The sequence below is a fragment of the Oxyura jamaicensis genome, chromosome 4 (assembly GCF_011077185.1).
Source record: "Oxyura jamaicensis isolate SHBP4307 breed ruddy duck chromosome 4, BPBGC_Ojam_1.0, whole genome shotgun sequence".
Lineage (NCBI taxonomy): Eukaryota > Metazoa > Chordata > Aves > Anseriformes > Anatidae > Oxyura > Oxyura jamaicensis.
In genome coordinates, this window is record NC_048896.1 from 15,249,237 (window position 1) to 15,276,884 (window position 27,648).

The 27,648-nt window shown below is 49.1% G+C and overlaps 2 protein-coding genes and 1 long non-coding RNA gene across 5 annotated transcripts in view; all 3 read right to left on the bottom strand.

Annotated features, from left to right (window-relative positions):
- The window catches only part of ZNF185 (zinc finger protein 185 with LIM domain), a 48,327-nt gene extending 39,997 nt beyond the window's left edge, over positions 1–8,330 (bottom strand). The window contains 1 exon segment of the mRNA XM_035325431.1: positions 8,208–8,330. The gene's annotated coding sequence lies outside the window, so the exon portion shown is untranslated.
- Positions 8,331–15,906: 7,576 nt separating this feature from the next.
- The window catches only part of NSDHL (NAD(P) dependent steroid dehydrogenase-like), an 11,931-nt gene continuing 189 nt past the window's right edge, over positions 15,907–27,648 (bottom strand). Inside the window, exons 2-10 of one of the 3 annotated variants that reach the window (XM_035325428.1) lie at positions 26,864–26,938; positions 25,780–25,830; positions 23,309–23,470; positions 22,237–22,383; positions 21,201–21,329; positions 19,132–19,274; positions 17,616–17,718; positions 16,009–16,950; positions 15,907–15,972 (exon numbers count right to left, since the gene is read on the bottom strand). In XM_035325428.1, coding sequence (XP_035181319.1) covers positions 16,615–16,950; positions 17,616–17,718; positions 19,132–19,274; positions 21,201–21,329; positions 22,237–22,383; positions 23,309–23,470; positions 25,780–25,800 — 1,041 coding nt within the window. In that variant the 5' untranslated portion in view covers positions 25,801–25,830; positions 26,864–26,938 and the 3' untranslated portion in view covers positions 15,907–15,972; positions 16,009–16,614. The other 2 variants (XM_035325429.1, XM_035325430.1) reach the window with 2 other exon arrangements.
- Positions 19,990–21,194, bottom strand: LOC118166478. The gene is made up of 2 exons (XR_004750519.1): positions 20,203–21,194; positions 19,990–20,167 (listed from the first exon to the last, which is right to left on the bottom strand). It is a non-coding gene; the product is annotated as an uncharacterized LOC118166478 (long non-coding RNA).

Sequence of the window (27,648 nt, forward strand, 5' to 3'; positions counted from 1 at the left end):
CCACCTGCTCATGCCCTCATTAGCGCCTGTGGTGACATCCTACACCGAGAGCCGGGCTGGGACGGCGTGGAAATTTGGATCTTCCTTATCTGCCTTCCCAAGCCCCACGCCCAGCACAGGATGCCAGGCCAGCAGAGAGGCCTGGACCCTTCAGCTCTGCTCCTGAAAACCTTCCACCTTGCTCCTGGCTCTCGCCCCGCGCTCATGGCCAGCGTGCTGCTCAGCCCTGCAACCATCTCTTATCTCGTTTCCCAAACCCGTCCTTCCCTCCTGCTGGATCTACCCACGTCCAGGACTCGGACAGGCTGGCACCTTACTGAGGCTCTTCACAGGATGGGAAGTTTCCAGCGTGGGGCATAACAGCAGAGAAATCTGATGCCGTGGTCCTACAGGGGGGAGAGGCGAGGCGCTGGCCCCTTGCCGCTGCGCGGAGCGGTTTTTAAATCCATCTCTCCCCAGGTTCTCTATGAGTCAGGGCCTGACCACCTTCCAGGCAATTAAACCCAGATTGCCTCTCCCCTCGCCGTGAGAGCAGGTCTCAGGTATGCAGTGCAGGTGGAGCTGCACGCTGGGTACGCTGGGGGAGGCGAGGCCGATCACCCGCGCGATAGCACCGGGAGAACCGGAGCACCTCTGCTGCTGAGCTGGGTTTCCCTCTCCACCAGCTGCACGGGGCCGATGCCAGCGGGAGCAGGGATGAATTTGGCTTGGTTAGGACAGCTGATGGCCTCCTAACTTCTGCAGAGCACTTCACAAGGCAGAGGGGTCTCCAGGCCTCCCCTCCTCCTGCTTCTCTCTCCAACTCTTCCCTACGAGCAGCATCAGGATGCAGGAAACTGCTTGGCCATCCCGGTAACACAAATACACGACAGCTACAGGCTGGATACAATTCCTGATCCATGAAATCTGTGATCTACAGCACATCTTAGCCTCGAGTTGTTAGCAGGATACGGCCAACGCAAGTCCCTCAGCCTCGGTGCTGGGTGATTGCAACTGGTGCTCAGCTTTCAGACGCTGACCTCTGGGATGTCCCAGACAGCAGGTGACCCCTAAAAACGGGTGTTACGATGCCTGAATTCCTGCTGACAAACCCTCCAACGTGAACACAAGAAATAAATGTTTGACCAAAGCCCCATTAGTACACCGCATCCTGTGACCACATGCTTCAAATGGAGCTGCCAGCTAAATCCATCCTAAACAAGCCCTGATTTTCAAAGGCACAGAGCACCAACAGGACCCCATGGTCCTGAAAATCCCTGGCAGGTTATGTCCACCTCCAGGAAACCACAAGGCACACGAGCAGCTTTGCTACGGAGCTGGACAGGGACAGCCTTTGTCACGGAGTCACTGCAGGCAGGAAAGGCACGGTGCCCGCCAGCACGCTGAAGACGCTGCCTCTGAAGCTCCTCGTCATGTGAATGAAAGCAATTACAAGCTACTTAATAAGGAAAGGGGAGCTGAAACCTTGTTTAGATTTTAATCTTTGGGGTGTGCCTGTCTGCAGGCAGCCAGCCAGCTCTGCTCACCCTCCACACGCTCCCAGGTGCTGGAGTGGTCCCTATCTTGGGTACTTCAACGTGCTTTGAGCTTTTAAGGCATCTGCAAGGTAAGCTGCTGGTGCCAGAGGGCTACAGATCTCTTCCTCTCAGCAGTGTTTCGGGGAGCAGCCCCTGGTGAAACCCCCCCCTTGTAGGCAAAACAAGCTGCAAAGCTCAGCCTGGCTGCCAGGGCCCGGTGACACGCAACCACAAGGGTGGGCACCGGCAGCAGCAGTCCCAGCGGAGGAGCCAAGAGATGGCTCCAGCACGGCCTCCTCTTACCCTGAGCAGGGAGCGATCCCTGCGGATCACAGCCCGGTTGTGCCCTCGTCCATCCCCAGGGCCGCAGAGGCTGCAGCTGGCCCTGGGCAGCAGCGTGAGGAAGAACACGATCGATCTCTGCCCGCTCATGCGGTGCTCTGCAAAGGAACCAGAGCAGCACTCCTCCCTAATAAATTCTCCAAGTGCCAGAAATCAGCAGCCCATCTCGTAATTGGGAACGATTCTGCTTTCTGTGTAAGCCACTTAAAAAGATGTAATTATACCCCAGGAGATGAAACACTGGCTATTCTTTAAAAGCTGACTGCAGCTCTTATTACCTGCAAACACACAGGAGGAAAACTCGCCAGCCATCCCCCTTTTTGATGGCTCAACTGCAACTTTAAAATGTTAATAACAATTTTTCAGCCTGCTTTTGTCAGGAGTTTGTAGGGCACTTGCCGTAATAGCCCCTTTGCACCTAATAGCCACCTTGCCCTCTGTTTGTCTCGGTGATGAGCTGGATCCAACACTGGACCTAGTTCTGAGGGCTAAATGAACGCCCTGGGAAAGGAAGCAGCACTGCTTTGATCTTGTAAATACAGCTTTCCTGGAGAGTGCCACGGGGTGCCTTTACACTCCTGAACTGTCCGACGGCCAGCCGTCGAGTTCACGTCGCAGCGCTCCGGATCCCCGGTGGTAGGAGGGGACCTCCCTTGGATGTCGGGGCACCAGGCTCACCTTACCGCGCCGGGCCCCGCAGGAGCTGCACGCTGAGGAGCTGCGAGCCTCAAGTCCTGTACCGCTCGTGCCTTCTGGGCAGGGACCCCGTGGCTGAGCCCTGCAGCACCTCCTGAGTCCCTGCAAGAAGGAGGCAAACTCGGGCTTTCAACACAGAAGCCGTTAACAGACGACAAAATGCCCAAACCAGGGTTACTCTCCTTCTGCCCAAAGCATCACCTGCAAAACCAGCGCTGTCCCGGTGCCTTCAGAGCGATCTCTCGCACGCTCCTCCTGGGTGGAAGCACAAAGCTCATCGCACCACTGAACTCGTGTGCCCCTGGAGGACTTGACCAGTGGCCTGAATGCCGGCCCTCAGCGGCAAACTGGGCTGAGGTCGGTCATGAGGAAGAGTCTCGTGGTTTAACGATAATTAATGCATATTCTGACCTTCACGGTCCTCCAATTAAAAGGTATTTAAAACTTGCAGAAGGCTTGAATGAAGAAGTTCATAAGAAGTTCTAAACTCCACAAACTCTGAGGATTTTGTTATCTAGACCTAAATCAGGGTCCCAGTCCCAACTCTCCAACCGCTGTGGGACAAGGCAGGACCTCGAATTAACACTCGGGAGACCAAGCCCACCTTTTCCAAACCCCCAGGAAGGAAAGCCAGGGAGAGAAAGCTTCCCCGCACACAGGTCACACGCAAACACAAGGCTCCCTGCCCCAGAAAAGCAGCATCCAGGTTTCGGGATTGCTAATCCAGGTCTGCGCGCTGTCAGGCTGCCCTCCAGTGATCTGGATTAGGCGTGGGCACATACTTGCATTTCTCTTGCATTAGCCAGAGAGCACAATGCAAACCTTGTGCCAGGGTTATGCTTTTATGTCAGCTGTTACCTGATCTGCTACGCAGTTAGAGCGGCGCGGACAGACTGTGCCCGATCTGGCAGAAAACCTGCCAGCGCAAAGTTAACCCCTTAAATTGATTCGAAGAAGTTGGAACCAGCAAAGAAAGTTTACGCCGGGTTAGCACTGTGAAATTCCTGAGCCAGCATTGCTATGACGAGATTTATTTCACCTTTGTACTCCGGCTTGAATGACATCCCGTGCCTGGGAAGGATGGGCAGCTTCCGCCCGGCTGTCTGCACTTGTGGAAGCAAGTGACAGCAGGAATTACACTTGGGGCTTCGGGCTGGAAACTCACAACCTGCAATTTAGGATCTCGTCCCACCTCGTCCACACTCGCAGCGGGAGGCCGCCAGCCTGCCTCTGAAGGACCAGGCCACCAGCCTGAAGCCTGCTCCAGGACTGGGGCTGAGCCCCCAGGGCAGGTCTAACACGTCACGGCGTGATACGGGCCCTGCGTTACGAGAAACTTGGTGGCTGGAGGCTTTCAGCCAGACATAAAGTCATGCATAACTGCCTAACAACAGAAAGGCTAAACCCAAGGTGATATTTAAAAGGCTGCAGTAAGGTCTCCCCAGAGCTTTCTCTTCTCCAGGCTAACCAAGCCCAGCTCTCCCGACCTTTCTTTGCAGGAGAGGTGCTCCAGGACGGCCACGCCGCTGCGGGTGACACTTTCCGCCTCCACTGCTGCTCTCCTGCGATGCTAGTCAAATAATTCGCATGCATCGCGGTCGTTAAGTGCGTGCCCACCTTCCTCAGCAGCTGACACGACCCTGAACGCGCGTCGCAGGAACAACAAGCACCCGTGGCTGCAGCCGGGCCTGCTGGCCATGCGGGGTTGCTGTGAAGAGCCTCAGCCCAGCCCCGCAACTCCTGGGATCCCCATCCCCAGTACCTGGGGACGGCAAACATCTCTCCTTCCTCAGGCATGGAGAAAGGAGAGATAAAGACCGGTGGCTGCCACAGGGAAGCCTGCGCAGGACTCCAAGGCGAGCACTGGACGCGTTCCAGCTGTCTGACAGCCGCTGTAAAGCTACACACGCACAATTTTTTATATTTTTTAGTTCTCTTGCAACCACGTACCCCACAATGAAAAACTTCAGTCCAACCAGATGAAGTTGGCAAAGACGAGCTATTCAAGTCAGGAAAGCGTGGTATAGACTTCATCAGCCCTGCCTGTCCCGAGAGACCTTCCCAGCCCTGCTGTGCTGGGAGCTGCACAAACCGACCAGGCACGACCACCCCCAGCACAGCAGCTCGCTGCTGCTGCTGCTGCCCAAAACTACTGAATCGTTTTTCACTGCACTGGGCACGCAGTTTCATTGCTCTAATTACAAGGCATTAATTCCTAATTGCTCCACTAATTTTTGTATTTGAAAAGGAAGGAGGATGTAAAGGATGTTTACCGCACCCGCATGCCATTGACCTTGTGCCTTGATGTCTAAAGATGAAAGCAGGAAGGAAGGAAAAGTTTTTGGGGCTTTCAAAGGCTGAGCTTTGCATTTGTATGACAGACCCATAAACAGCGCAGGACAAAAAACCCTACCGAAGCTTCACGGCATCCCAGAGACGCTACAAAGCTTAGCCACAAAAAAAAAATGTTTTTAGAAAAGAAAATTAAAATCTATCATTTGTGAAGACTGGGACTTCCACTTAAATAATTCCGGGGAACAAATCCAGTATTTTGTTTTTGGCTGGATGAAACCAGAATAAGCGCAAGGCCCTGATGGATCTGACAGGGGAGGACATCCCTGCTCTGCAGCCTGCAGTGAGCAACCTGTCTCCTGTCCGGCCGCGGGCAGCTCGTTCTCCTGGCTGGGGTTTGGCTTGGAGCAGCAGCAGGGCAGGGACGGGGGAAATGGAGAAGATGTTTGCCGAGCTTTGAGGTGGGAAGAAGCAAGGACTGAGGGAGGTGCTCGTCTCCTCCGCATGAGCTTTACCACTCCCATCCCATCCTTTCCAGGGTGCTGATTTCATACTCGGAGAGAAACAAAACAAGGCAGAGGAGCACAGAGAGAAGAACCTCCCTCCGCGTCCCTCTCCATCACACGCTGGTCTTGGGGAAGGGGGTTAGGAGGGGTGGCACGCAGAGCGGCTGACCCCAAGCCTCTGGGGAGGCTGTCTAAAGTCACAGGTTGAAACTGTACCAGCTGTGCAGAGCTGCTGGCTCACGTCTGCGCACAGACCCGTCCCTGCTGCCATACCCCCTGCTATACCTCATAAATTAAGCAGGTGACAGATTTCAGAAAGACAGGGATGGGCAAGGAGGGAACTCAGGGATCAGACAAACAAGAGCAGCAAAACCTCACAGCCAAACATCCCGTTCTGCCTTATTTATGTGTTGCCACTAATGCCAGCCTTGTAGTATCCACGTACCATTTTAGATACACATTTTGCTCCCATACATCGGAGAAAAGAGCTTCATCGCTCTCTTTACAGAAGGAGGAACCAGTTGAAGCCTCCCTCATCCCCACCAGATCCCTGTGTCAGCAGGTTAGGAGGGGACAGTCCTCCTCCTCCTCTCCAGCAGAGCCAGCAGGTGAAGCGCGGGTGGCAGCAGCACCCCAGCCGCCCTCTGCGAGGCTCAGAGGAGCAGTCTCCCTGCCCAGCCCTACCTGCGGAGGCTCCTCAGCTGCGGCTTTCCTCCAGAAGACAGATGTGGAGCAGTCTGCAACCGGTCTCCCAGCGCCTTGCCCCCCAAGGGCTCGCAGCGGGTATCTCCGATCCTCCCTGGCAGCGAGGCGGCTGTGGGCGAGGCAGAGCCCTTACCTGCCGGGCGGACCGAGAGGGCTGGCTCCGGGAAGCCAAGCCTTGTTTTGAGGAGGAGACTTGGGTGTGTTTCGCCCTTCAGGGGAATCAAACAGGTTTCTCCATTCAGGCTGCATGGTCTCCCCTCCCCGCCAGCTCTCCTCTACATTCCTCGCATTCTCCAGCCCTGCGCTGTGGTGGGACAGCAGGGAGCAGCCCCCTGCTCTCTCCCACCGAATTTCTTCCTTCCCAGGCCAGGCACCACCAGAGCTGCCCAGGGACAGGCCTGCCCTGCAGGAAGGGGGAGCAGGCACCCTGCTGCTGCTCCCCCCCTGCAAGCCCCTGCCTCTGGGAGAGCTGCTGCCAGCAGTGGTACCTAGGGAGCATCAGGGGCTAGCACTGTAATTAGCACTCAGAGATCCTCTCCTTGTAACTAATTAAATGAGGTACACAGGTGTGATTATCACAATTCACAGCAGAGGAAGTCGTCAGGTACTATCATCTTCCTCAATTTATTTTCCCTTCTAATTAATTGCTGCAGTTGCCACAAGATCCCCGAGGCCCAGCTCCACCAGCCAGTCTCTTGGACGCAGAAAGGCCCCTGGACGCACTTCTTTTGCCAGCCCCTGAAGACTTGGGGTTAGAGGCATGATTTCTGAGCACTTTTCAGAAGTCAGGGCTTCAGCCCAGGACCACCACAGGATGACAAGAAGGTGCTGCCCAGCCCTGCATCTGACAGAACCTCTCCCCATCTGTGCGCCCACCTCCCCCTGCAGCTTGATCAGCAGTAACGAGGAGCCTGGAGTAGGTGGGCCCCCAGAGATCTCCTGACTTCCCCTTTTTGGTTGGATGTGCCGCATGACGGTGGGCAACCCACCAGCAGGCTGGGCTGGGCTGGGCTCTAACAGGGCCAATAACCCATCCCTGGCTCGCAGAAGCACAGCGAAGATAACGTCTGGGAAGCCCTGATGTCAACGTTGTGATTCCAATCCCAGATCTCCCTCTCTGATCTACTCGCGCTGCAACACCTGCAGCGGCGCAGGCTCGGGTGAGCTTTCTTCCCCAGAGGCTGCCGCTGATCCCAGCTGAGATAGGCCCAGGAGAGGAGATGTGTTCACAGAGCCGCGCCCTGAGCTCGGGGTACGCACGGAGCAGTGTCCAACGCAGGAATCAGCCTCCTTGAGATGCAGCCCAGTCCCTGCCCCTGCAAAGCATCCTCCAGGGCTCCAGCTGACAGCGTAGCTTTATTTTCAGTAACCCCTGAGTCATCCCATCGTTTGCTGAAGGTTTGTTCAAGTTATTTCCTGAAATAATAGTGACTAACAGCCCGGCCAGCCTGTTGGGTACAGTAGGTCCTCTGCCAAGTGAGCAGAAGGGACACCCCAGGGTCTGAGGACTGATTCTTTTTCTAGTACGAATGCACTGTTCTGCAGTGAATGTTCAAATAAATAGCATCCATTATGAGCATCTCAATATTAAACACCAAAAAAACACGGACAAGGAGGTTCTAAAAGAATATACCCAAGTTTTACTAGCGGCAGACAACCAGTTTGTTGGACTGGCACAAACACAGGCCAGAACATTAGCCGTGATGATGTCTGTCAGCACTGCTCTCTGCCTTAGAAGAAACACAACAAAGAATTGCTTTTCTAATTAACTAAGAAGAGATAGGCGCAGTGATAAGTCGCATTCTGTTAATAGCTTAAAAATACTGGTCCAAACACATGTACAAAGCTTATAAAGACAGGTCTTAAACTCAGGGGCGTGGTGGCAATATAGAACAGCAGAGAATGAGCTCCCCAGCTGGCAGCTCCATCACAACAACACGGATGCTCAACTTGGTAGTGAAAGACATGTTGCACAGCGTGCAGCCACGTGAGGCGTGGAGAAATGCCAAGCAAGACGCTTCTCTCCCTGCCACAACATCAACTACCACCACTCCAGCCCCATCAGTATCATTTTTTGAAGGCTCCTCATGCTTCACTCTCTGTGTCCCACCCCCTGATGTCACCCAAACCCCCAGTAATTCGCACTGACCTCACGCAGCCTTCCTCCCCTTCAGGAGTCAGCCCCTTGCTACTCCAGCCTGAACCAGCACCTGCTGGCACATCAGTCCCACGCTGGGTTCTCCGGGCTGGGCTGATCCTGTGGCAGCTGCTCCTGAGAGAAGGGACAAAGGGAGACATTATTTTACCTAATTTAGGTAGTATTTGCAGCAGAAAACCACAGCTATGTCATTTCAGCTGCAGGGTTACAAAACTGAGATGTAGGGCTACTGCAGAGCAGCATGTGAGTGAAGGGGAGCATTTGCCTACTCGCTGCTACACGTCACGCTGGCCACATGCAGCCCCTTGGGAGTAAGGCAAGAGGAGATTTAAGGCTTGTCTATGAAAGCCACAGAACTATAATATTGCTGCAACTGCCCCTTACATAGATGGGCTCGGGTTGGAAGGGACCTTAAAGCTCATCCAGTTCCAACCCCCTGCCACGGGCCACCCACTAGATCAGGTTGCCCAGGGGCTCCTCCAACCTGGCTTTGAGTATTTCCAGGGATGGGGCACCCACAGCTTCTCTGGGCAACCTGTTCCAGTGCCTCAGCACCCTCAGGGGGAAGAATTTCCTCCTGACCTCTTAATCTCCCCTAATTTAAAACCTTTTCCCCTTGTCCTATCTGCCTCAGCACAGAGTCACTCTCCACCTTTTTTATAAGACCCCTTTTTAAGTGTTGAAAGGTCCCACGAGGATCTCCCTGGAGCCTTCTCCTCTCCAGGCGGAACACCCCCAGCTCGCTCAGCCTTTCTTTGTAGGAGAGCTGCTCCAGCCCCTCGTCCTTGTGAACCTCCCCTGAGACTTAACACAGAGAAAACCAGGAACAACGACGACAGGATTTGACCACGTCGCACAGTATCACAAGAAGGAGCAGTCAAGCCCCAGCCAACCATGGCAAATGGGGAGCCCAGGGACTGCAGCTCCTCATCAGGGTAGCAGGGACTCCACTGTGGCAACACACCTGCTCTTCAGCTGGAGCTTGCACAAAAGGTCCTGGTTTATTACTGCAGTTAAACCCGTGACCCATCCAGCAGCACCAGGTCTCTCCGTTTTGAAGCTGCATAGGTCTTTCAGGGAGTTGCTTTCATCTGCACTGATGTAATTGCAAGGGGAAGCAAGCTCGTGCATTTCAGAGATTGGAGGTTTGCGCAGGTGGATCACCGAGGGCGACACCATGACCCCAAAACACATAGCAGCCCCAACACCTTTTACTACATGGCTGCCAACCACCACTTTCTGTTGAAAGGGTAAAGCAGGAAAAATCTTCTAGCCACGGCTGATGCTAGAGAGGAGCAGAGAAGGGGATGCTCCAAGCACAGCGTGAATGTGACAGGCTTCCCAGTTAACGGCCCAGAGAAGGAAACGGAGCATGTTGTATGTTATAAAATGTCAGAAGAGAGGGAAGTCTCATCAACTGTTGTCTTCCAAGACGAGCAAACCACGGAAAGGCACTTTCTACGTTTCTCACCTGGACTAGGACAATGCCGGTGGGTCAGAGACACGGGATACCCCTGTAAGTGCAATATAAATGGATGTCTGGTACCGTACAAATACACTAACGTAAGCCACAGCTTTGCCTTTTATTTCCCAGCAAGGTGAGTGGGGTAGGAACACCTTTTTTTTTTTTTCCCTATAGCTAAGGGTTTTCATACTCAGACCAATATAACCGTGGCCAGCCACGCAGACAGCTTACCTCGAACTGGAGATTTCCAGGGCTGTGGTGTGAGCCCAGTCCACACCAATCCCCTGCTGCAAACAAAGGCACATCTACGGTGTGCAGCAGCTTGAACAGGTGGGGACAATCAGTCCCAAACAAATCGTTGTGGTTTTATCCCAATTAAGCTTTTAGATAAACCACACTTTCCAAAGTATAGGTGGGTGTCACTCACACCAGCAGGCACAGAAACCCTCACGGGTGTTTTTCTTCTTCATAATTACAGGCGCATATTCAGCTTTTAATGAGATGGCATTTCAAAATCACAGCAGTGGCCAGAGGCAGAAGGTTTTTTGCCAGCAAGTGGCAGGCCTGTGTGACATCTAGAAGAGCAGCACGCCACGGGGCCACTCAAATACAGCACTACCAGATTGCTCCAGACCAGAAGCTGAAAGACCGTCCAGTAAATCTGTAGGGAAAGTCAATTTGCTTAACCTCAGGCGCTGAACTGAGACAATCACATCAGGAGCCTCATTTCTGCAGCTTCTGGAGGCTTTGGCATAAAGACTCCAGAATGAATGGATTCCTAGCTGTGGTTCCTAATAGAAACATGCAGCGTGTGTATGTGCAAGTCTGTGTGTAAGGGGAGTGAAACGAGGCTGCTTTCACTCCCTTCGTTCACTGATACACACAGCAACAACCACAGTCCGGATACTGCTTTGAAGCCAGCAGAATTGTAACTCTTACCACTGCGAGAAGCAGCAGCTTTCCCAAGCTGGCAGTTACAGGCTGAACACCAAATTCAGGACACCTCAGGACAAGGCCACCAAGCTCAATCCAGCCAGCAAGGCCAGCCTCATCTGGAAAGGGAAGAGTTGGCCTGCATGCCTCTGGAGCAAACCCTGCCTGTGCTGCTGTCAACAAAATAAAGTCCCTTATCTTCATCAGCAGAGGAACAGAATCCAAGAGCGGCTTTTTTTTTCCCCTCTGTACAGAGTTAAAAACCAAGAGGGTCTGCTGTGGAAACACCCTGACACTGCTGTGGATCTAGACTCCCTCCTCGGGCCACGAGCCAAAGGTGTGCTGAAGGCTGCCATCCCGGTGTGCCAGCCCAGCCCCACGCAGGAGGGACCTTCTGCCCCTCCGTTTCAACAACCACCTTCTCCATGGGTGCACACACTCCTGCAGCAGCGGAGGAAGGAGGGAGCAGCAGGTTGGAAGAGCCCTTTTCCATCCCGACTTCGGAAACACTGTTTTTCTGCAGGTAAATTTTGGCCTGAAGTGTCTGATTTTACCAGGAAATGGATTCTCCCTGCATCTTCTTCACGAGAAGAGCACAAGCACCTCTCATCGGGATGTTCCACGGTTAGTACTGGTTAACGCTCGTTTCACTGCAGCTTATCTGTCTCCCCTATTTAGTGCACCACAAAGCAGGTCATTTGGGATCAGTGAGACATAAAAATTACATCAGACGAGGAAGCTGCAGCCACAGAAACCACTCACAGACCGGAGAGAATGCTTAGCAGCAAAAGATTTAAAGAACTCTGACAATTTAGGTAAAAAAAATAAAATAAAAATAAAAATAAAAAACAGAGGTGACTTGACTATAACATGAGAGAACTTTTCATGGAGAGAAAGTGACAAGCATGAAGGCCGCTTCCATCCAGGACATAAAACAGGAAAACTGAGGACCAAGCTGCAAACTAGACACTTGGAGCTTTTTGTGTTCAGATGAGTTGTGTTTGTTTTTGGAGGAGCGATGGGAATTCAACACTGCCACTTCTCTGAAACATCAACCAAAGTTTCATCCATTTCTCGAAGCCCAGAAGCTGTCCCAGAGGGGCTACCAGAGCCGCACAGAAGTCAGTGCTGGGAAGCCCACAGCTGGCAATGCGGAGGTCAGGCTGGGCTGCCTGCGAGCTGCAGTCACGCCTGTAGGATGGACGTACCGTGCTCCCTGCTGGGTAGAGCAAATCAGCCTGCTCTGAGCTCCCTGCTGCCAGGGACACGCTGCTGCCACTTCCAGAGACAGCCAGCCTCAAACCAGTTTGTGTAACTCTGCAGTACGTTCCTTTCCAGAGGTGCAGCGTGCATACCTTTAGAAACGGCGACGTCTACAAGGCAGGAACCTGCTCACCTTTCGAAATGCAGACAGCTGTTTTATGGGCAGGGGGTTATACGGAGGAGCACAGCAATTCTTGACATTCCTCTGACAGCAACGGCCTTCTGCCCAAAGGCGTGTAGTCTCCCTGAGCAGCCCAGCTTGTCTTTGAACAGTTACAATATATTGAGAATTTTTGAGTCTTTCCTAGTCACAAAAAATGAGTCACTGCCACTCCACAGCACTCACCTGCACTGCAACATTTCCTCTTTTGGGTGATGCTTTCTTCCACGCAACCACCTGCCCCGTCCTTGCACCGAAGGGACAGGGAAGGCACCAAACACATCAATCCTTCGGGCCTTCGCCAAGGCGACAGAAAAGCCAAGCCTCGGTAGAGGCTGAGCAGAGTTGCGATGAGTAGAAGGGTGTAAAATCACTACACCCATTTGTTGCAAGGGAATCAAACTGGTTTTTCATGAGGTGTCATTACAAAGCGCTGCCGAAATGCCAGACCTCACCTTCCTAATAGCAGGTAGCTGAACAGAATCGTATACCCTTGACTATTCAGGGCCGGAATACAATAATCTCAGCAGGAAACCACCCATGGCCATGAAAACACACCTACAAAGGAGGTCAGGAGCTCTCGCAGCTAAGACAAAACGATCTCACCAGCAAACACTGGGCAAAAGAGAAGCCGTGGCTAAGTGCCAGCCTGATGGCACTGCTAAAACAACGTGTGCAATCTGCTAACAGAAACACCTCAGACATGTTCTGTTGCAAGCGGGGAGATGCCTATTTATTTCTCATCACCAGCTCAGCAAGCTTCCTCCAGGCAAACAACTCGCTTTCCTTCTCCCATAATAATGACCAAGTTGCACCATCACGTACATCTGCGGACCTGGCACTTCCCAAAGGTTTGCACAAGCACTAACGAAACTTGGTAAACAGTTCTCTGAAGGAGCAGAGTCCAGCCCACCCACGCCACGTTTGGCTTCGCGGGGCTAAAAGGTGTGGAAACTCGTACCAGCGCTCGGAGATCCCTGCCATCAGCAGATCTGAAAAACCCATGCAAGGATTTACTGAGTTAAGAGGTGCCACTTTCACAACAAAAGGGTGCATCTGAGCACTGTGAGGCACAGCGGGTCCCTGCACCTAAAACCTCCGACATATCCCCCTCAGGCTTGACTTCAGTTTGCCTCCATGATCTTTGGACACAGGAGATGGCTCCTGACTTTTTTCGTCAATCGCTCCTCTTACCTTTCCCCACGTAATTACCACCGAGCCATTATTTTTTCCTTTCTGGCACTGAGGTGTGTCTGGACAAGAGCTCCTCTGCGCTCTACAGGCAAGACTGAAAAGCATTTCTTAGACTGTAACATTCCTCCTGTGCATACGCCTCTTTCATGCTCTCTCTGTAAGGAGGGAAATGGGGCTCTTAGGTACTTCATCTCCACCTAGAGCACTTTTCTTCCTCTCCCTCTCCTATTTCTCTGGGGAAAGAAACAGAAGGTATCTCCTTTATCTCTCCCACAGCTTGTCAAACCAAAAACCATCTCACGTCAGCAAAACGGGGAGCTGCAACAAGAAAAAGACAGAAAGCAAAGCGAGAGAGATTAAAAGTTTGACAAGAGCGCTCTAGGAAAGTCTTTGATGTCTTCAGCAGCTCCTGTTGAGCGTTACTAACAAAGCGGCAGATTTGACCCTAGATATTTGGAAGGAAATGTCGATAACGGCAGTTTTGCTTTGTAGCCTCCTGCTTACTTGCATGCTCACGCACACATAAGATGCACGCTGCAGAGAAGATGCATGCCAAAAATTACAGGCAAGAGTACAGAAGGAGCTCATTGGCTTGCCCAAAGAACGGAAGATGGGGCTTACTGGGTGCTTACTGGGAAAAGAAACAGAGCTGAGAGGAGGCAGCTCGATCAGGGCTAGAAGAGGCTATGGATAAAGCAAGGTTCCCCCTCTGTTGTGGCCAGGGCTGTAGGCACAGCAATGTCAGGTTCCACCACTGCAACAACGCGTGTTTACTTCTGCTTGGAAAACAGAAGCTAGTCAGCCTCCCAGAAATGCTGGGAACTGACCTAATTACACAGGGAATACCAAGTCAAACCAACTTCAGCGTGATGCAACGCTGTGCCCAGCTCTGGGAAACTGCTCATGCCCATAAACCAAAACTCTGCTTTACTCTCGTACTGACCATACTCTGGAGGGAAAACAAACCACCTGCTGCTTTTTATCCAGCAGACCTGAACTTCCAGTGCCTCTTGTTTCTGTAGCAGCTCCTGGATTTACCTTCACAAAACACAAGGAGGTGAGTAACTCCTGCTGAACGGTGTCCAAGTTCTGAGAGACAGCATCGTGGAGGTTTGAAGCAAGGCAGATCAAGCTGGGAAACGCCATCTAGAGGCCAAAACGTGCTTTCACCGATTTATTTTTGAAAAGTAATCGTTGAACTTGCTCCTTTCGCCTCAGTACGATCCTCTCTCACCACCCCTAGAAGCGCAGTCATCCCTACTTCACGAGGAGCTGAAGTTCCCTGCCGTGCTGCACCATGAGCCCCAAGAGCAGTACCCACCTTTTGTGTGCCAGCAGTGCATCTGAACCAGAATGCTTTGTCCCTCGTGGCTTTTTGTACTTACCAGTTTGGGTTTATTGGCTACCTCTCCTGCACGTAGCAGAGGTGCATCTGAATTGCCTGTTTTCACAAGGCCACTCCTCCGGGAGCAGTTTACAAGTTTAGCGTCAGTTGACTGCATCACAAAAACTGGAAGCGGGGCCAGCTCCAGAGAGGAGCATGAAAAACTTCCCTAGTCCGTCCTCTGCATCCAGCAGGTGAGATTGGGAACAAAGCCATCACTGTCAGCTAGGCGTGGTTTCACCACTCAGTTCACCGTGAGTTCTTTTTATAAGTCACAAATTGTAGAGATATGGATGGGGCATTCAGGGCCACTCACATCACCAAACGGTGAGGAAAGAAAGGGTCCTCCCATTAACAGGGAATTCGGGGCAGCACACGGAGGGAAACAGCCCAGGTAACTGTAAGCAGTATCTGTCTCCCACTGAAACTGGCCGTGGGGTGACACAAGCAGATTGCACCCTAGAAGCTGAGCTTTACATATTTAACCCTACAGGCTGGGAAAAAACAAGACAAAAAAAACAGCCAAGGTGTTTGATGAGTGCAAACAGGAGTTGTGTGAAGTGACCCAGCCACTGGGTATTTACTTCAAGGTCAAGCAAGGCAAATGTTGGTAAAACGAGCTAGCTGTTACAGAAAAATAGCTTCCTGGAAAAAAAAATCCAACATAAACCTCTACAATAAAACCAGAAGTTTTAAAAACTCCTTCATTTCTGTGGGATTCTAGCAGCACGTTGAGCTCCCAGATGAGGTCAAGGCTCACTGAGCTGGGCACAACGACGAATGCACAGCGAGGCACTTCTCATACTTCTGAAATCTGAAGCATCAACAAGTATGAAACATCCATCATTGCTGGAGAGCAAGGAACTGGCCACAGAGGGAAGTTCCAAGCCTAACCTAAGCCCTCATTTAAAAAAAAAAAAAAAAAAAAAAATGAAACTGGAGCACTTAGCAAGATTATGGGGTAAAGTAGATTTAAGTGGCAACTAAACAATTTGGTGAACATAGTATTACAGCCATTTTCTTGTGTAAGAGCTTTTCACGTACTGAGTGGTCAATGCAACACAGCGACCATTACCACGTCTGACAAACAATGTCAGACAAGATGACAGCCTTGTGCAGCAGATCTTCCAAACCAGGGTAATTCCTACGGGAACTGAGCTATGGCAAAATATGTGCTGGCTGACAACAAGCCACAGCAAAGATTTCTCCCCCCACAAAGGGAATGATTAAAAACCTGTTTATGCTGAGCTGCTCCGAATAGGATCTGCCCTTTCAAAGATGGAACACAAAGTTAGGAAGTCATCTCTTCTTGTTTTATTTATGTATTTTTAAATAGAATTAAGCTCCTGCAGAAATTCTTTACAAGGAGGAGCTTTTTCTCAGATTTCCTTACAAGGAGGAGCTTCCTTCCTTACAAGGAGGAGCTTTTTCTCAGATTTCCTTCCAATTACTCTGTAAGAGGCCAAATCAACCCACCAATCACAGGAAGATCCAAGAACAGTCCCAGTTAAAAAAAAAAATGGTGGCAGAACCCCTCCTTGATGAAAGCCTCTTTTTCATTGTTTCTGTATAGAAAAAGCCAAACCCCAGAGAGAAATCAGTGGTGAGCAGTATTTCATCAACTGATCTGCAGCTATGAGAAGAGGCGGCTGTTATCACCAGAGCAACAAAACAGAGGACAAGGGTGGAGAGAGAAGACGAAGGAATGCTGATGTGCTGGGCTGGGACTGAAAAGGGCACAGCAGGGTGTTTATTCATAGTCCACAGAGTTCAGCAGCTGTCTCAGAACAACAAGTCACATCAAAGGAAAGAACTGTTAGCACAGCTACTACGTGAAGTGTTTTTCAACCCAGAGAAGTCTGTCTTGATAACGGTGAGGAGGAGGAGGGACTTTGGGAAAACTCCCTGTTCCAGACAATTAGTGAAATTTGCTTCAGTGCCCACGTTAAGATCTCAGAGCAATTAGGAAAGTCATGTAGAAATAAATATCCAGGACTTCTCAAGCCTTAGCCCGGCGTAGGTGGGGGTAGCTCTGGAGAGTCCTGTCTATTGCTTCATCCAAGCTCACCACTGGCTTGTAGCCCATGTCTCGTTTGGCCCGTTCACAGCTGTAGTAGTGAAAGGTCCCAGCTAGTGCTACCCGCATAGGGGTAAAAGTGGGCTTGATGGTGACCAGCGGACTGAGCAGCCACAGCACTAGAGCCAAGAACAGGGCCAAGTAATATGCCAGCCCATAGGGAATATAGTACTTGGGTGCATCGTAGTTCAAGCCAGTCAAGATACGGGACATAAATGCCCAGAAGGGAATTGGTTCGTCATTTGTGATATGAAATGCCTGAAAGAGAAGACAAAAAGCCAGATGAAAATCATGCCTTTCACACGTTTGTCTCTTTGACGGCCCAGCTCAGCTCATGTTCACGCCCAGGAGACTGACACCTCTGACTTGACTGCAAAGGCGTTTCCATGAGAAGCTACCTTCCACCAACCTCCTCCATCTGAAAAGCGGTTATCCCCTTGACTACAAAAGCCAGCTACTTCTGACAGGTTAGTTTACTCAGAAACTGTCAGACTGAATGATACGACACAATGAAAACACATAAAAGCATGCCCAGAGCATGTCAGTGCCATGGAAGTCTGTAAAGAAATTCTGCTCAGAGTTCTATTGTAAGTGCTACATAACTGTTTCTTCTGCACTCATTTCAGCTACCCACAACTGTGCCCGGACTTCCTTCCACAAGGTGTTTTACAGAATGAAGTTAAAAGTATTCGCATGCATTTTGCCCCACACTGTTGCACAGAACGGTCGTCAGATGGGCAACGATCCATTATAACCACAGACAGGAAAAAATGACCCATTTGTATGAGCTAGCTCCACTCATCTGAGACGGATTTTTCAGTACAGACACAACATGAACTACAGAGGAAACACATAACCAAGCAAGGCAGGCAGATGAAGTTGAGCTAGGGGACACCCACTCCCTTTCCCAGTCCCCTCCTTACCTTCCCACACAAGGGAGAGTCCTTCTGAAGGTGCTCAGCAGCTAGGATATGTCCATGGACCACGTTTTCCACATAAGTGAAGTCTACCAAGTTCTTTCCATCCCTGCACAGATGAAAGGAAAGAGAGTTATGTCCAAAGGTAATCTGGGCAAAAAATCTGCTTGTGACAAAAGGAAGGATATTTCCCATAACACAATTTAAGAATCCTCTTCTTCCTGTGCTGTGCCATAACTTCAGGCTGTTTGTTACTCTGATAAAGATATGAAGTCACCGCATCTTATCTTGACACAGAGGAAACGCCGTTACTGTTTCAGCTCGAGAAGCCCCTCAGAAAGTTTATGTTCCTGTAATAGTACCCTATTTAAACCCACCGAGATCCTACAGGCATCAGGATCACCAGTGATCCACAGAAGCAGAACAGATAGGAACACAGTGGCAGCTAGCACACAGAAAGTCACTTAAGGACAAGCTTTCAATTATGAATTTCTTGGCTCATGAAATTTTAACTTACTCAATAAGCCAACTTCAGTCCCAGCTGAAACAGATTCAGCCCGCTGTGTTAAATCTATTTCTACAGATACCAAAGATAGAGCTGCACGCCACTTTCAAGAGTCCATCTAAATCACACAAGTAGTTTGTTACAAAACCATCAGCACACTCATTTGGCCATAAAAAACATTGCTGTAATCAACGTTCTGAGATTTAATAATTTTCATTTTCAACTTTCACAGATAAATGGCTATTTGCTTTCTTGCTAGGGATAAGCAGGTCTGTATAGCAGCAGGAAAACCTAAATGAGGAAAGCGTGTTTGAGCTAGAAAGCGAAGACTTACACAAAGTAGAAAGCTTGATTTTATACTGATCGGTGAGCAGCAAACCTACCTGGGAGGTCAATCTAGAAGTGAACCATAACGAAGAATGAGAACCATATAAACCCAACCCTAGTGGTCCACTGGAAACTGCGAGACTTAACAACAATGCAAATGCCTTTGATCTTATTGTCATGAGTATTAGAACACTGTCAAACAGACTTTTTAATGGCAAGACCCTCAAATACCAGTAGTGTACATTAATTAACAGCAAGTTACCTGAGTTCTTTGATTAAAAAATGATCTCTTTAGACTGTGAAAAGCCAGCTCAAGTTATGTCTGCTTTCCCTACTGATATGCTTTTTGCATGAAGAATGCTTACTCATCTGAGCGTGTGAGTCTCTAACAAGAGGGCTATGAAAGGCTACTGGATTACAAGCAAAAAGTTACAGAAACCTTGTCCCCCTCCAGAATTCCATTGCAGTTCCCAAGAAGAGACGGCCAGCGCAGATGGTTAAATCCTGCCTTCTTCTCCGATGCTGAACATCTCAGGACAAGGATCCCGACAGACTTAATATTACCATGAGTTATCCTATTCTTACATCAGAAGATCACTGAAAGCCACATCACCACTCCTGATTTAACATCATCCCCTTCCAAAAGGGTTTCAGGTTTAACAAGCTATAAAGTGACTAAGCCTCGCTCACCCGATTATGAACTTCATTTTGCCACTCTTAGCTGCTTGGACGAGGATGGGAACCAGCTGAGGATCTCTAGGACCAAATATCCCGTGGGGACGAATAGCAAGAGTGAAGAAATTGTTGTCAGGGTCATTTGCACTCAGTACTTCCTGTAAGGGGAAAAAGAAAAAAAAAGAAAAACAGAGATGCTAGGAAGAAAAATATGGCTTAGTAACATAGCCCAGCCGCAGCACTAGAGCAAGGAAGCATTCCCTCATCTCTCTGGGATGACATCAGTGGAAGAATTACTATCCATCCTACCAAATGATCTTTCCTCTTTTCTTTTCTTGTCTTTAATGAGAAAAAGAAACAGATTTGTTTTCATTAGTGAGCACTAAGTGGATTGACAGGCAAAGGGAAGGAGCTCTTTGTCATTTAGCACCACAGAGACCAGAGGAGCTTGAGGATGTGTGGGAGGAAAAGAGAAGGAAACTGAGCAATTCAGTCTCTCATCATTTAATGGAAGACTTCCATGATGGGCTTTCTTGACCACGTTCAGAAGGGGCGTGGTCCCTTTTTCCTGGGAACACCACGTGCAAAGCAGATTTAACCAGGCATCTTTGAACAAGTTTCAATTCTACTGGGAGTTTCTAAACAACATGTTCAACTGATTTTTTATTTTTAATAAAAAAAAAAAATCTGCTGTCTTTCAAGTAAAGACTCAAGAACACCACATGCAAACAAACATTGAATACTTTCACTGCTTCACCCAAAATAGATATAATTACAAGCATATTGACTTGATTGTTGCTCACAAGCTTCCACTCTGCTAGTCCACTTTGCAGGAAAGTGGTTATGCTTGTGAATGAACAGATGTTTTTACACTGAGCTGTTTTCAGAGAACATAAGAAAAGTTCTTAAGGGCTAATACTGTACGTAACAGGACACAGACAGCTTCAATCTGGAAGCAAATCTAAATTCTTCTTGTATAAAAAGCGTAAGTTCTTTCTGCAACTGAGATGCAAACCACTGAAAAAAAAACACTTGAAAATACATTTGTTTGCTTTGATTTGAAACTCTGTCGTACCATGTTTAGACCACAAATACTGCAGCATTAACAACCTGAAACAGAACAGATACCGGTGATCCGTAGAATTTCAGAGCAGTGGACATTAAGATGTAAGGGGAAATTTTTAAGCACTAAGAAGAAAATTTTCAGTATATGGCCAACAGCATTAGTCTACAACATGTTTTTTGGTTGTCATGCTCCTTAACTTGGTTCAAATCTCCACCTCATCATCTCCTTCCCCAGTACCTTCTTCACAACACCAGCCGAAACACATGCGCACCTTCAGGCTGCAAATCAGGGAAACGTGGAAGGAAAGCTTCCAATGGGAGCAGAGAAAGCAAAAAAGTCTCCCCCAGCTTATCTCAAAGCAGAGCTGGATCAGTTAAGACAGGGACGTATTACATGTCTCTGGCAGTTCTTTAATTCTTTCTCCAGAAATAGTTCCCCTCCCTCCCAACGCAACACCCTACTTCACTCAGCTTTCCAGGTAATTTGTCACAGCTTTATTTATTCACTTTTATTAAATGAATACATGGCTTAGAGTTTAACCAGCCAAGGAAGACAGAACTGACTGCTTAAGAATATGGACTGCTACAGGGCTGCTAGGAAAGCATCCCCTGCACCAACCCATCAGCACGCTCAGGTAAAAGGATGTGGGAGAGCTGTGAAAGACGCAAGCGGCGGCCGCCTGCCACACTTCTCATAACAGAATAAACGAACACATTTCCACAGCTCCCTGGTCTCCATGCTGAAAAGAACATTGAAGCCAAGAGGTTCTGCCTAGAACAAGGGAATTTTCCTGTTCCAGTTCTATCTGGAAACTCTGGCCGACGTTGCTAAACGTGCATCAATTTGCACAGACTTTCTCCACAACTACGGATGAGGCTTCTTTTGAAAGAAAGAAAGATTCCGGAGAACAGAGATCTGCTCAGTCTTGAAGTTTGTTGACGTCCCCCAGGGCACGCCCTACTTTTAGAAGGGCATTTTTAAGCATGGAAAAAAGCGTTAACCGTTTTGTGACAAATACCTTTTCCTGTAGGATCTTTGTCTCCGTGTAATAGTCGATAGGTTTTTTTGCATAAGGGAGGTCTTCTGTTCCATTTTTTATGTCTGTACCCTCAAAAACGACACTGGCACTGCTAGTCAACACCAGTTTCTGCAATGGATGAGAAAGAAAACAGCTGTTTAAAGCCTCAGAAAAAAGGGTCATTATTTACAAAGACTAAGTAAAGACAATAATAATGTTTAATCGACTGTTTCTACAGAGAATAAACTGTGTCTGGAATAACGTGGGTTAACAGAAGATGATCTGAAACTGCAGGTAAGAGTTAATTAAGAGAGTGGGAGTTTTCTAACATCATTTATTGCTACCTTAAGGACAACAAACTTCCAGGACAACCAGTCAATGCGAAAACACCTCCATGGAAACTGGAGCACCCTCTAGGCTTAGCACGTTCTAGCACTTAACATGCAACGAATGTTTAAGATATCTGCTTATCTTTATGATAACAGTACCATGCCAGATTACAACAAAAAAGAATTCTTATCCCGGATATTTTTGTTGGATAAAAAATATGCCCTCATGGATTCAAAACAGGAAGCCAGTGATCATTGGGCAATCAGAAACATCTTTTTAAAAGATAGCTGGATCCAACAAGTTCTAACAAAACTTGCTTCTTGCTCTGACAGAATCTAGACTAAGCCTGAAGGTAAACACTACACAGCCCATTTCCTACAACAGCTTATGAGTGGGAAGGGGGGAGGCAAAACAACAACAACAAATACCTGTGGGCTGGGAGTCCTACAGAGCATTTAATTCTAAGCATTGCCGGGTCTGTATTTGTACATGGACAACGTGCAAGGTGCCTTGGAAGTATCACATCTCTGCCCAGAATAAATAAGGGATCTTCACAGGCGTTGTGCTTGACAATTTGGTAAGAGTGAATAAAATCAACACACTGAGAGGAAAAAAGCCTTTCTACCAGGCTCAAACCAGTCCATAGTTCAGAAATCACCAATTCCCATTCACATCTTATATACTCCCCAAGCTCTTCCATCCTTACCTGCACTCCAGCTTCTTTGCAGGCTTCAATGACTGTTTTGGTTCCCATAAAATTCACCTTATAAAACAGCTCCCTGTTGTCACTTGAAGGTGCTGGCGACGCACAATGAAATGCCACTGAAACGCCTTGTAAAGCTGGGAGCAAGGCCTACAAGAAGATACGTTGTGCAAGACAGCAATGAAACAGCTGCCAACAGGGATTACTCAGGAAATAAAGCACAGGTCTTAATCTCATGAAAAGAAAACGGCTAAATTTCAAGTCACGTTCCTTCCATAAAGGTGAGCAGCTAGAATAGGATTAGCCTCTAGGGTCTTCAGTGTCCTCTCCTTGTTAGGCAAAAGAACACCAGATTAGCTTTTTTTTATTATTTTTCCCAGAGAAGAACCTGGGAATTAGATTCTGAGAGCTGGAGGCTATCTAGACATAACTACTTGCAATAGTCTCCAGTGCAGGTATGAGACTCAGAACTACCTGGGGAGAGGAGTTCTCTAACTCCACACGCATCAGGTTTCACAGCATCCCATGGCACTGCCTGCCTTGGAGACGACTGTCATAAAGCTCTGAGATGCGATACTTTACACTGGTGGGGAAAAATCTCTTCACGTTGCATACAAATGCTTTTGCCTGGGTTCACGTGCATAACCTCGTCAAGGCAAGAGGTCTTAGTGTCTTAACTGTGAGGAATAATGCATCCTGCGGTGCTCATGCAGCTGAGGTTGCATGTAGCTGCTCTCCTAGCTAATTACCAACAGTGACTGTAATTAGGCTCTAAAGCTGAGCTAACAGTAATGCAAATCACAATTCGGAAACAAGTTCTGTTCCCTTCAGCTTCAAGCAGTCACCAACTATTTCTTCAAGTGTTCCAGATGACACTTCCCCAGAAAACTGTTTAGGCCACTGACTTCAACGGGAAAGGCGAGGGGGCATATCATATCTACGCACCCTTTTACAGCCTGTACAACACCTTCAGGCATTTAAGTGCTTCAGAAACAGCTCAGTTAGCTGTTTGCCTGGACATTAGCTTATACAGACATCCTTCCCATCTATGCAGGTTACTGTTGTTAGTCTGTACCTCTTTGTCGCAAAGGTCTCCCAGGAAAAACTGCACTCTGTCATTCTCAAATCTCTTCTCGATATCAAACACATTGACCGAGTAACCCTTGTCCAGGAGCTTCTCCACCATGTGCTGGCCTAAGAATCCGCAGCCGCCGATCACTGTACACTTTTTACCAGCCTGCAAAGACAGTGAGAAAATGAGTGTTACAAGAAAGCAGACATGCACCAACAAACAGCGCAACTAAACTGGGATTGAACTTCCTAAGATCTTAATGGGCTGGAATTTTGCACAGCTCCAATTGTTTGAGTCAGTAGCCGATTTGACTGGAGGAGTCTAAACTCAGATATCACTCTCCAATACGTCTGTGCCACCGCAGTAACCTGAAGTTCAGGCATGCCAGGGGTCCACAAAGCTTGCGTGCCGAGGACTCTGACACGTAACTAAGTGGCTCACCTAGGAGGGAAGAAGAAGAGGACCAGCTCTGACAAACTCTGTCCTGATATAAACCAGGAAGAGCTCACTACAGCCACATGGCACAGATAACCCAGAATACAAAACCCATCACAGCTAGCAAGGACAAACCATTTTCACAGCACATGTAGCTTAGGCTCCTCCAAGCCAAGGAAGCAATGAGGTAAAGGCAAAGCTTATCCTATGTAATCAGTCATTAGTTTTTCATTTCTTTTTTAAATGCTTTTTAATTCAATGGCTAGAGTCACTAATTAACAGATTCTGGTTTGGTCACTGGTCTAACTGCAATGAGTGTGGAAACCTCACCGCCAACACAGAACATGCCAGCAGTGAGTCGGAGGAAGTTTTTGTACAAAGACTGCTCTGTCCTGGCTGGAAATACACTTGCTCCTTATTGTTGCTACCAAAACCCACCTCTGCAGTTATTCTGTTGAGCTCCAGCGAATTTTAACCCAGTGAAACTGCACAAAGACAACAATTGTTTGGAAATTTCCAAGGGCTACATCCTTAAACAAAGATTCAACTGCAAAGCATCAGTTATCCACAAGAGAAATGAGAAAAGTTCAGTGCAACTCAGCAGCTCCAGCAGGACATAGCCAGCTGCTTGGAATAGTGCGTGCAAAGCCCGGCCAGATTAAAAGCATTAAATAAATGAATAAAAGTTCTTCTGGGATGGACCAATGGCCTATCTGGCCCTGGGTTCTGCTTCTGATGGTTGCAGAACAGACAGTATAGAAAAAATGCGTTAGTCCAAGGACTCTCTGCAGTTTGTTCTCCTTGTATCTCCCCCGTGCAACCAGCCTACATTTGCTTTACTCATTAGCTTCCTGATTTTGTAAATTCAGTCACATCCGCCCCCTCTGCAGTCTTCTTTCCCCACCCAGGGGTTGAGCCTTTTTAGCTTCTCCTCAGCAGGCAGTCGCTCCGGTTCACTGGTATTTTTATCGACCTTTGTCTGTACCCCGACTCATTCCGGCACGTTCTTCACAAGATGCAGACACCACAAGTGCACACGGCGCTGAGCTGAAGTTTGAAACAGCGGCTGAACGACGCCCTCTGTCTGGCTGAGGGTGACAGCATCACTTTCTCCCCCCGCAGTTGATGCAGCCCGGGTTTTTCTGCATGACAGTTTCCCCACAAGGTCAGTACTCTAATCACTGACCGAAAGATTTATTTAAATAACCTTTAGTGCATGTTTATAACCTGAAGTACACACACCTCTTTGGAAAATACTAAACGAACCACCCCAGCGTCCAGAATCAGTGTGACTGCAGCTCACGGTACTGCTCCTGGACTCCGGGGCTCTTTTCTAACAGGCTGGCAGAAATCCAGGCTAGGCGGGGTTACATCAGCTTTAGGAAAGGAACCACTACCTATCTAGTGCTGTGCAGCCAGAACAGCCTGTTCAAGCTCTCTAACGTTATGCTAGATTTTTTTTTTCCTAAATATTTGAGATTTACTTACGGAAGCCAGAAAAAAAAAGAAAATAGACCAGAGAGCAGAAAATTCTCTGTAATAAACCACCACAGGTAACATATCAGATCAGCTTAGCGAGCCGTACTCCCAAGATAAATGGCCAAATAACTTCCTAAGCTAAGCAAAGCGCTGTTCTTCCCATATTCAAACTTCCTGCGTTCAATACAATAATGCTAGAAAGAGGTTATTATGGTCTAGCAGATCTCAGCGAGCCCAGCTGGGCCCTTATTTGCATGCCAACGTGGAATAATGTTTTAAGGCACCCAGGAACGATCCTGGTGTAAGCAGATCTCCAGATCAATTGAATCAGCAGCACTGACAAAGCCACTGGTATTCTTCAGGGCTGGAGCATCATCAGGTCTCTCTGGAGTTGGACCGGCAGCAAAGATGCCCCTTTTCCAACAGCAATACCTTTGGATGCAGGCATTAACACAGAAACAGCCTCATTTTTTCCAAGCATGCTTCGAGAATACGTATCTATGAAAACATGTTTCCATCAGACAAGTCTTCATACAGCAAGGTTGAAGCCCTCAACTCACCGATCTGAGGCGTGCGGCCATTTCTCTGATGACTTGGTATCAACCTAATTCCTAAATGGAAAAACAAGAAAAAATGTTTTATGCACAATAAAATACTCATATTACTTCAGCATGCCATTAACACTAACGACTTCTTCTAAAAACAGATTTCTACGTACAAAAATTGAGGCGCAGAGCCACTGAAAATGCAAATTACAATTGAAAGTGGAGGCGCAAAGCAGAAACATGAAAAACATCAGTGAACTAATTCTCCCAGACCAGCTGAACGTGCTAAGCAGTACGAGACTAACATGGACATCAAACAGCTTTCTCAAAGGCATAATTCTAATAAAACATCTCTGATAACAAAGGCACCATTTTGTTTTGGCACCACTTTATTTTGGCTAGCACTTCATGAACTTCCTGAGTGTCTGAGCATCCACTCTCCAGAAACACAAACGCAATTCTGTTGTTTTGGCAGTCGTCTCTTCAAAAACAGAGTTGTGCTCGAGGGTGCTAGGAATAACAAAACAGAACTGAAGCACCGCACCCGCCTGTTCCGAAACAGCAGACGTGGTGAGGAAGAAAAGCCAGCGCTCACTGGTGCTGCCAGCAGAGAGGGAAGACAGCGCTGAGATTTTCCAGGTTTTCACATCACAGGCTGTTGATGGCACAAGTTTCATTAAAACTTTTACACTAATAGCGAACAAAAATCCCATCTCAGCTGTGGTCCTACTGCGTGAAGTAGAACTGAAAGGCAGAAAACGACAATATGCCTATTTAGATCTGCTTCCATGAGAAAAGCAAGCTGCGTGCAAAGATTTCTGATGGTCTTACAGCCGCTTTAATTGACCAGCACAAACCCTGTTGCTTTGGAGGCCAATTCGAGTCTCCTGATTCCCAGTCAGTCGTTCCCACTGCCTCCTACCATCCATGCAACGTGTAGTGAGCCTCAAAATTACGTTCCACTTGGAACCGTGCAGAGCGCTCCCTGACCCATCTCACCTCACAAACACAGGTGTCGACGCAGCTGGATGCGACCCAGGCACAGCTACACCACGGCTGCTGTTAAAATAACCCCAGAATCACACCAGTGAGCATGTACCATGCAAGACATCAGATGTGTTCAACTCGCCCCCAAAGCTGCTGCTCACTGTTCTTTTTTACCTCCTGAGAAGCCCTTTTGAGGCAAGAAGAAGAAGAAAAAAAAAGCTGGATTGGTGCCTGTCTGGCCAGGAACACCCAGCTGGCTTTGACAACCAGACACGAGGCCACCTGCCCTGCTGCTGCCCCCTCCCCTACCCCCACAGCCCCCTTAACACGGCCTCACCGCCCCCCAAAACAACGCTTTGACCTGCCCCTGCTCCAGTTCCCCATACACACCCTGAACCACCCCCAACCCTGAAGCCCCCCCATCCAAAGGATCCCTCCTCTATCCTGAAGACCCCATCCTGAAGACCCCTCCCCTATCCTAAGGGCCCTTGCCCATCCTAAAGCCCCCCCTGCACTAAAGCCCCCCTCCCTCACCCCAAGGCCCCCTCCCTCGCCCCAAGGCCCCCTCCCTCGCCCCAAGGCCCCCTCCCTCGCCCCAAGGCCCTCTCCCTCGCCCCAAGGCCCTCTCCCTCGCCCCAAGGCCCCCTTCCTCGCCCTAAAGGCCCCCTCCCTCGCTCCAAGGCCCCCTCCCTCGCCCCAAGGCCCCCTCCCTCGCCTCAAGGCCCCTTCACTCACCCTAAAGGCCCCCTCCCATCCTATAGCACCCTTCCCTCATCCCAAAGCCCCCATCCCCTATCCCAAACCGCCCCCCCCACCCTAAAGCGTGTGCAGCCTGGGGCAGGAGGGGGGGGGGGGGCGCGGGGGTCTGCGGGGGGGGGGGGGGCCGGCCAAACGGGG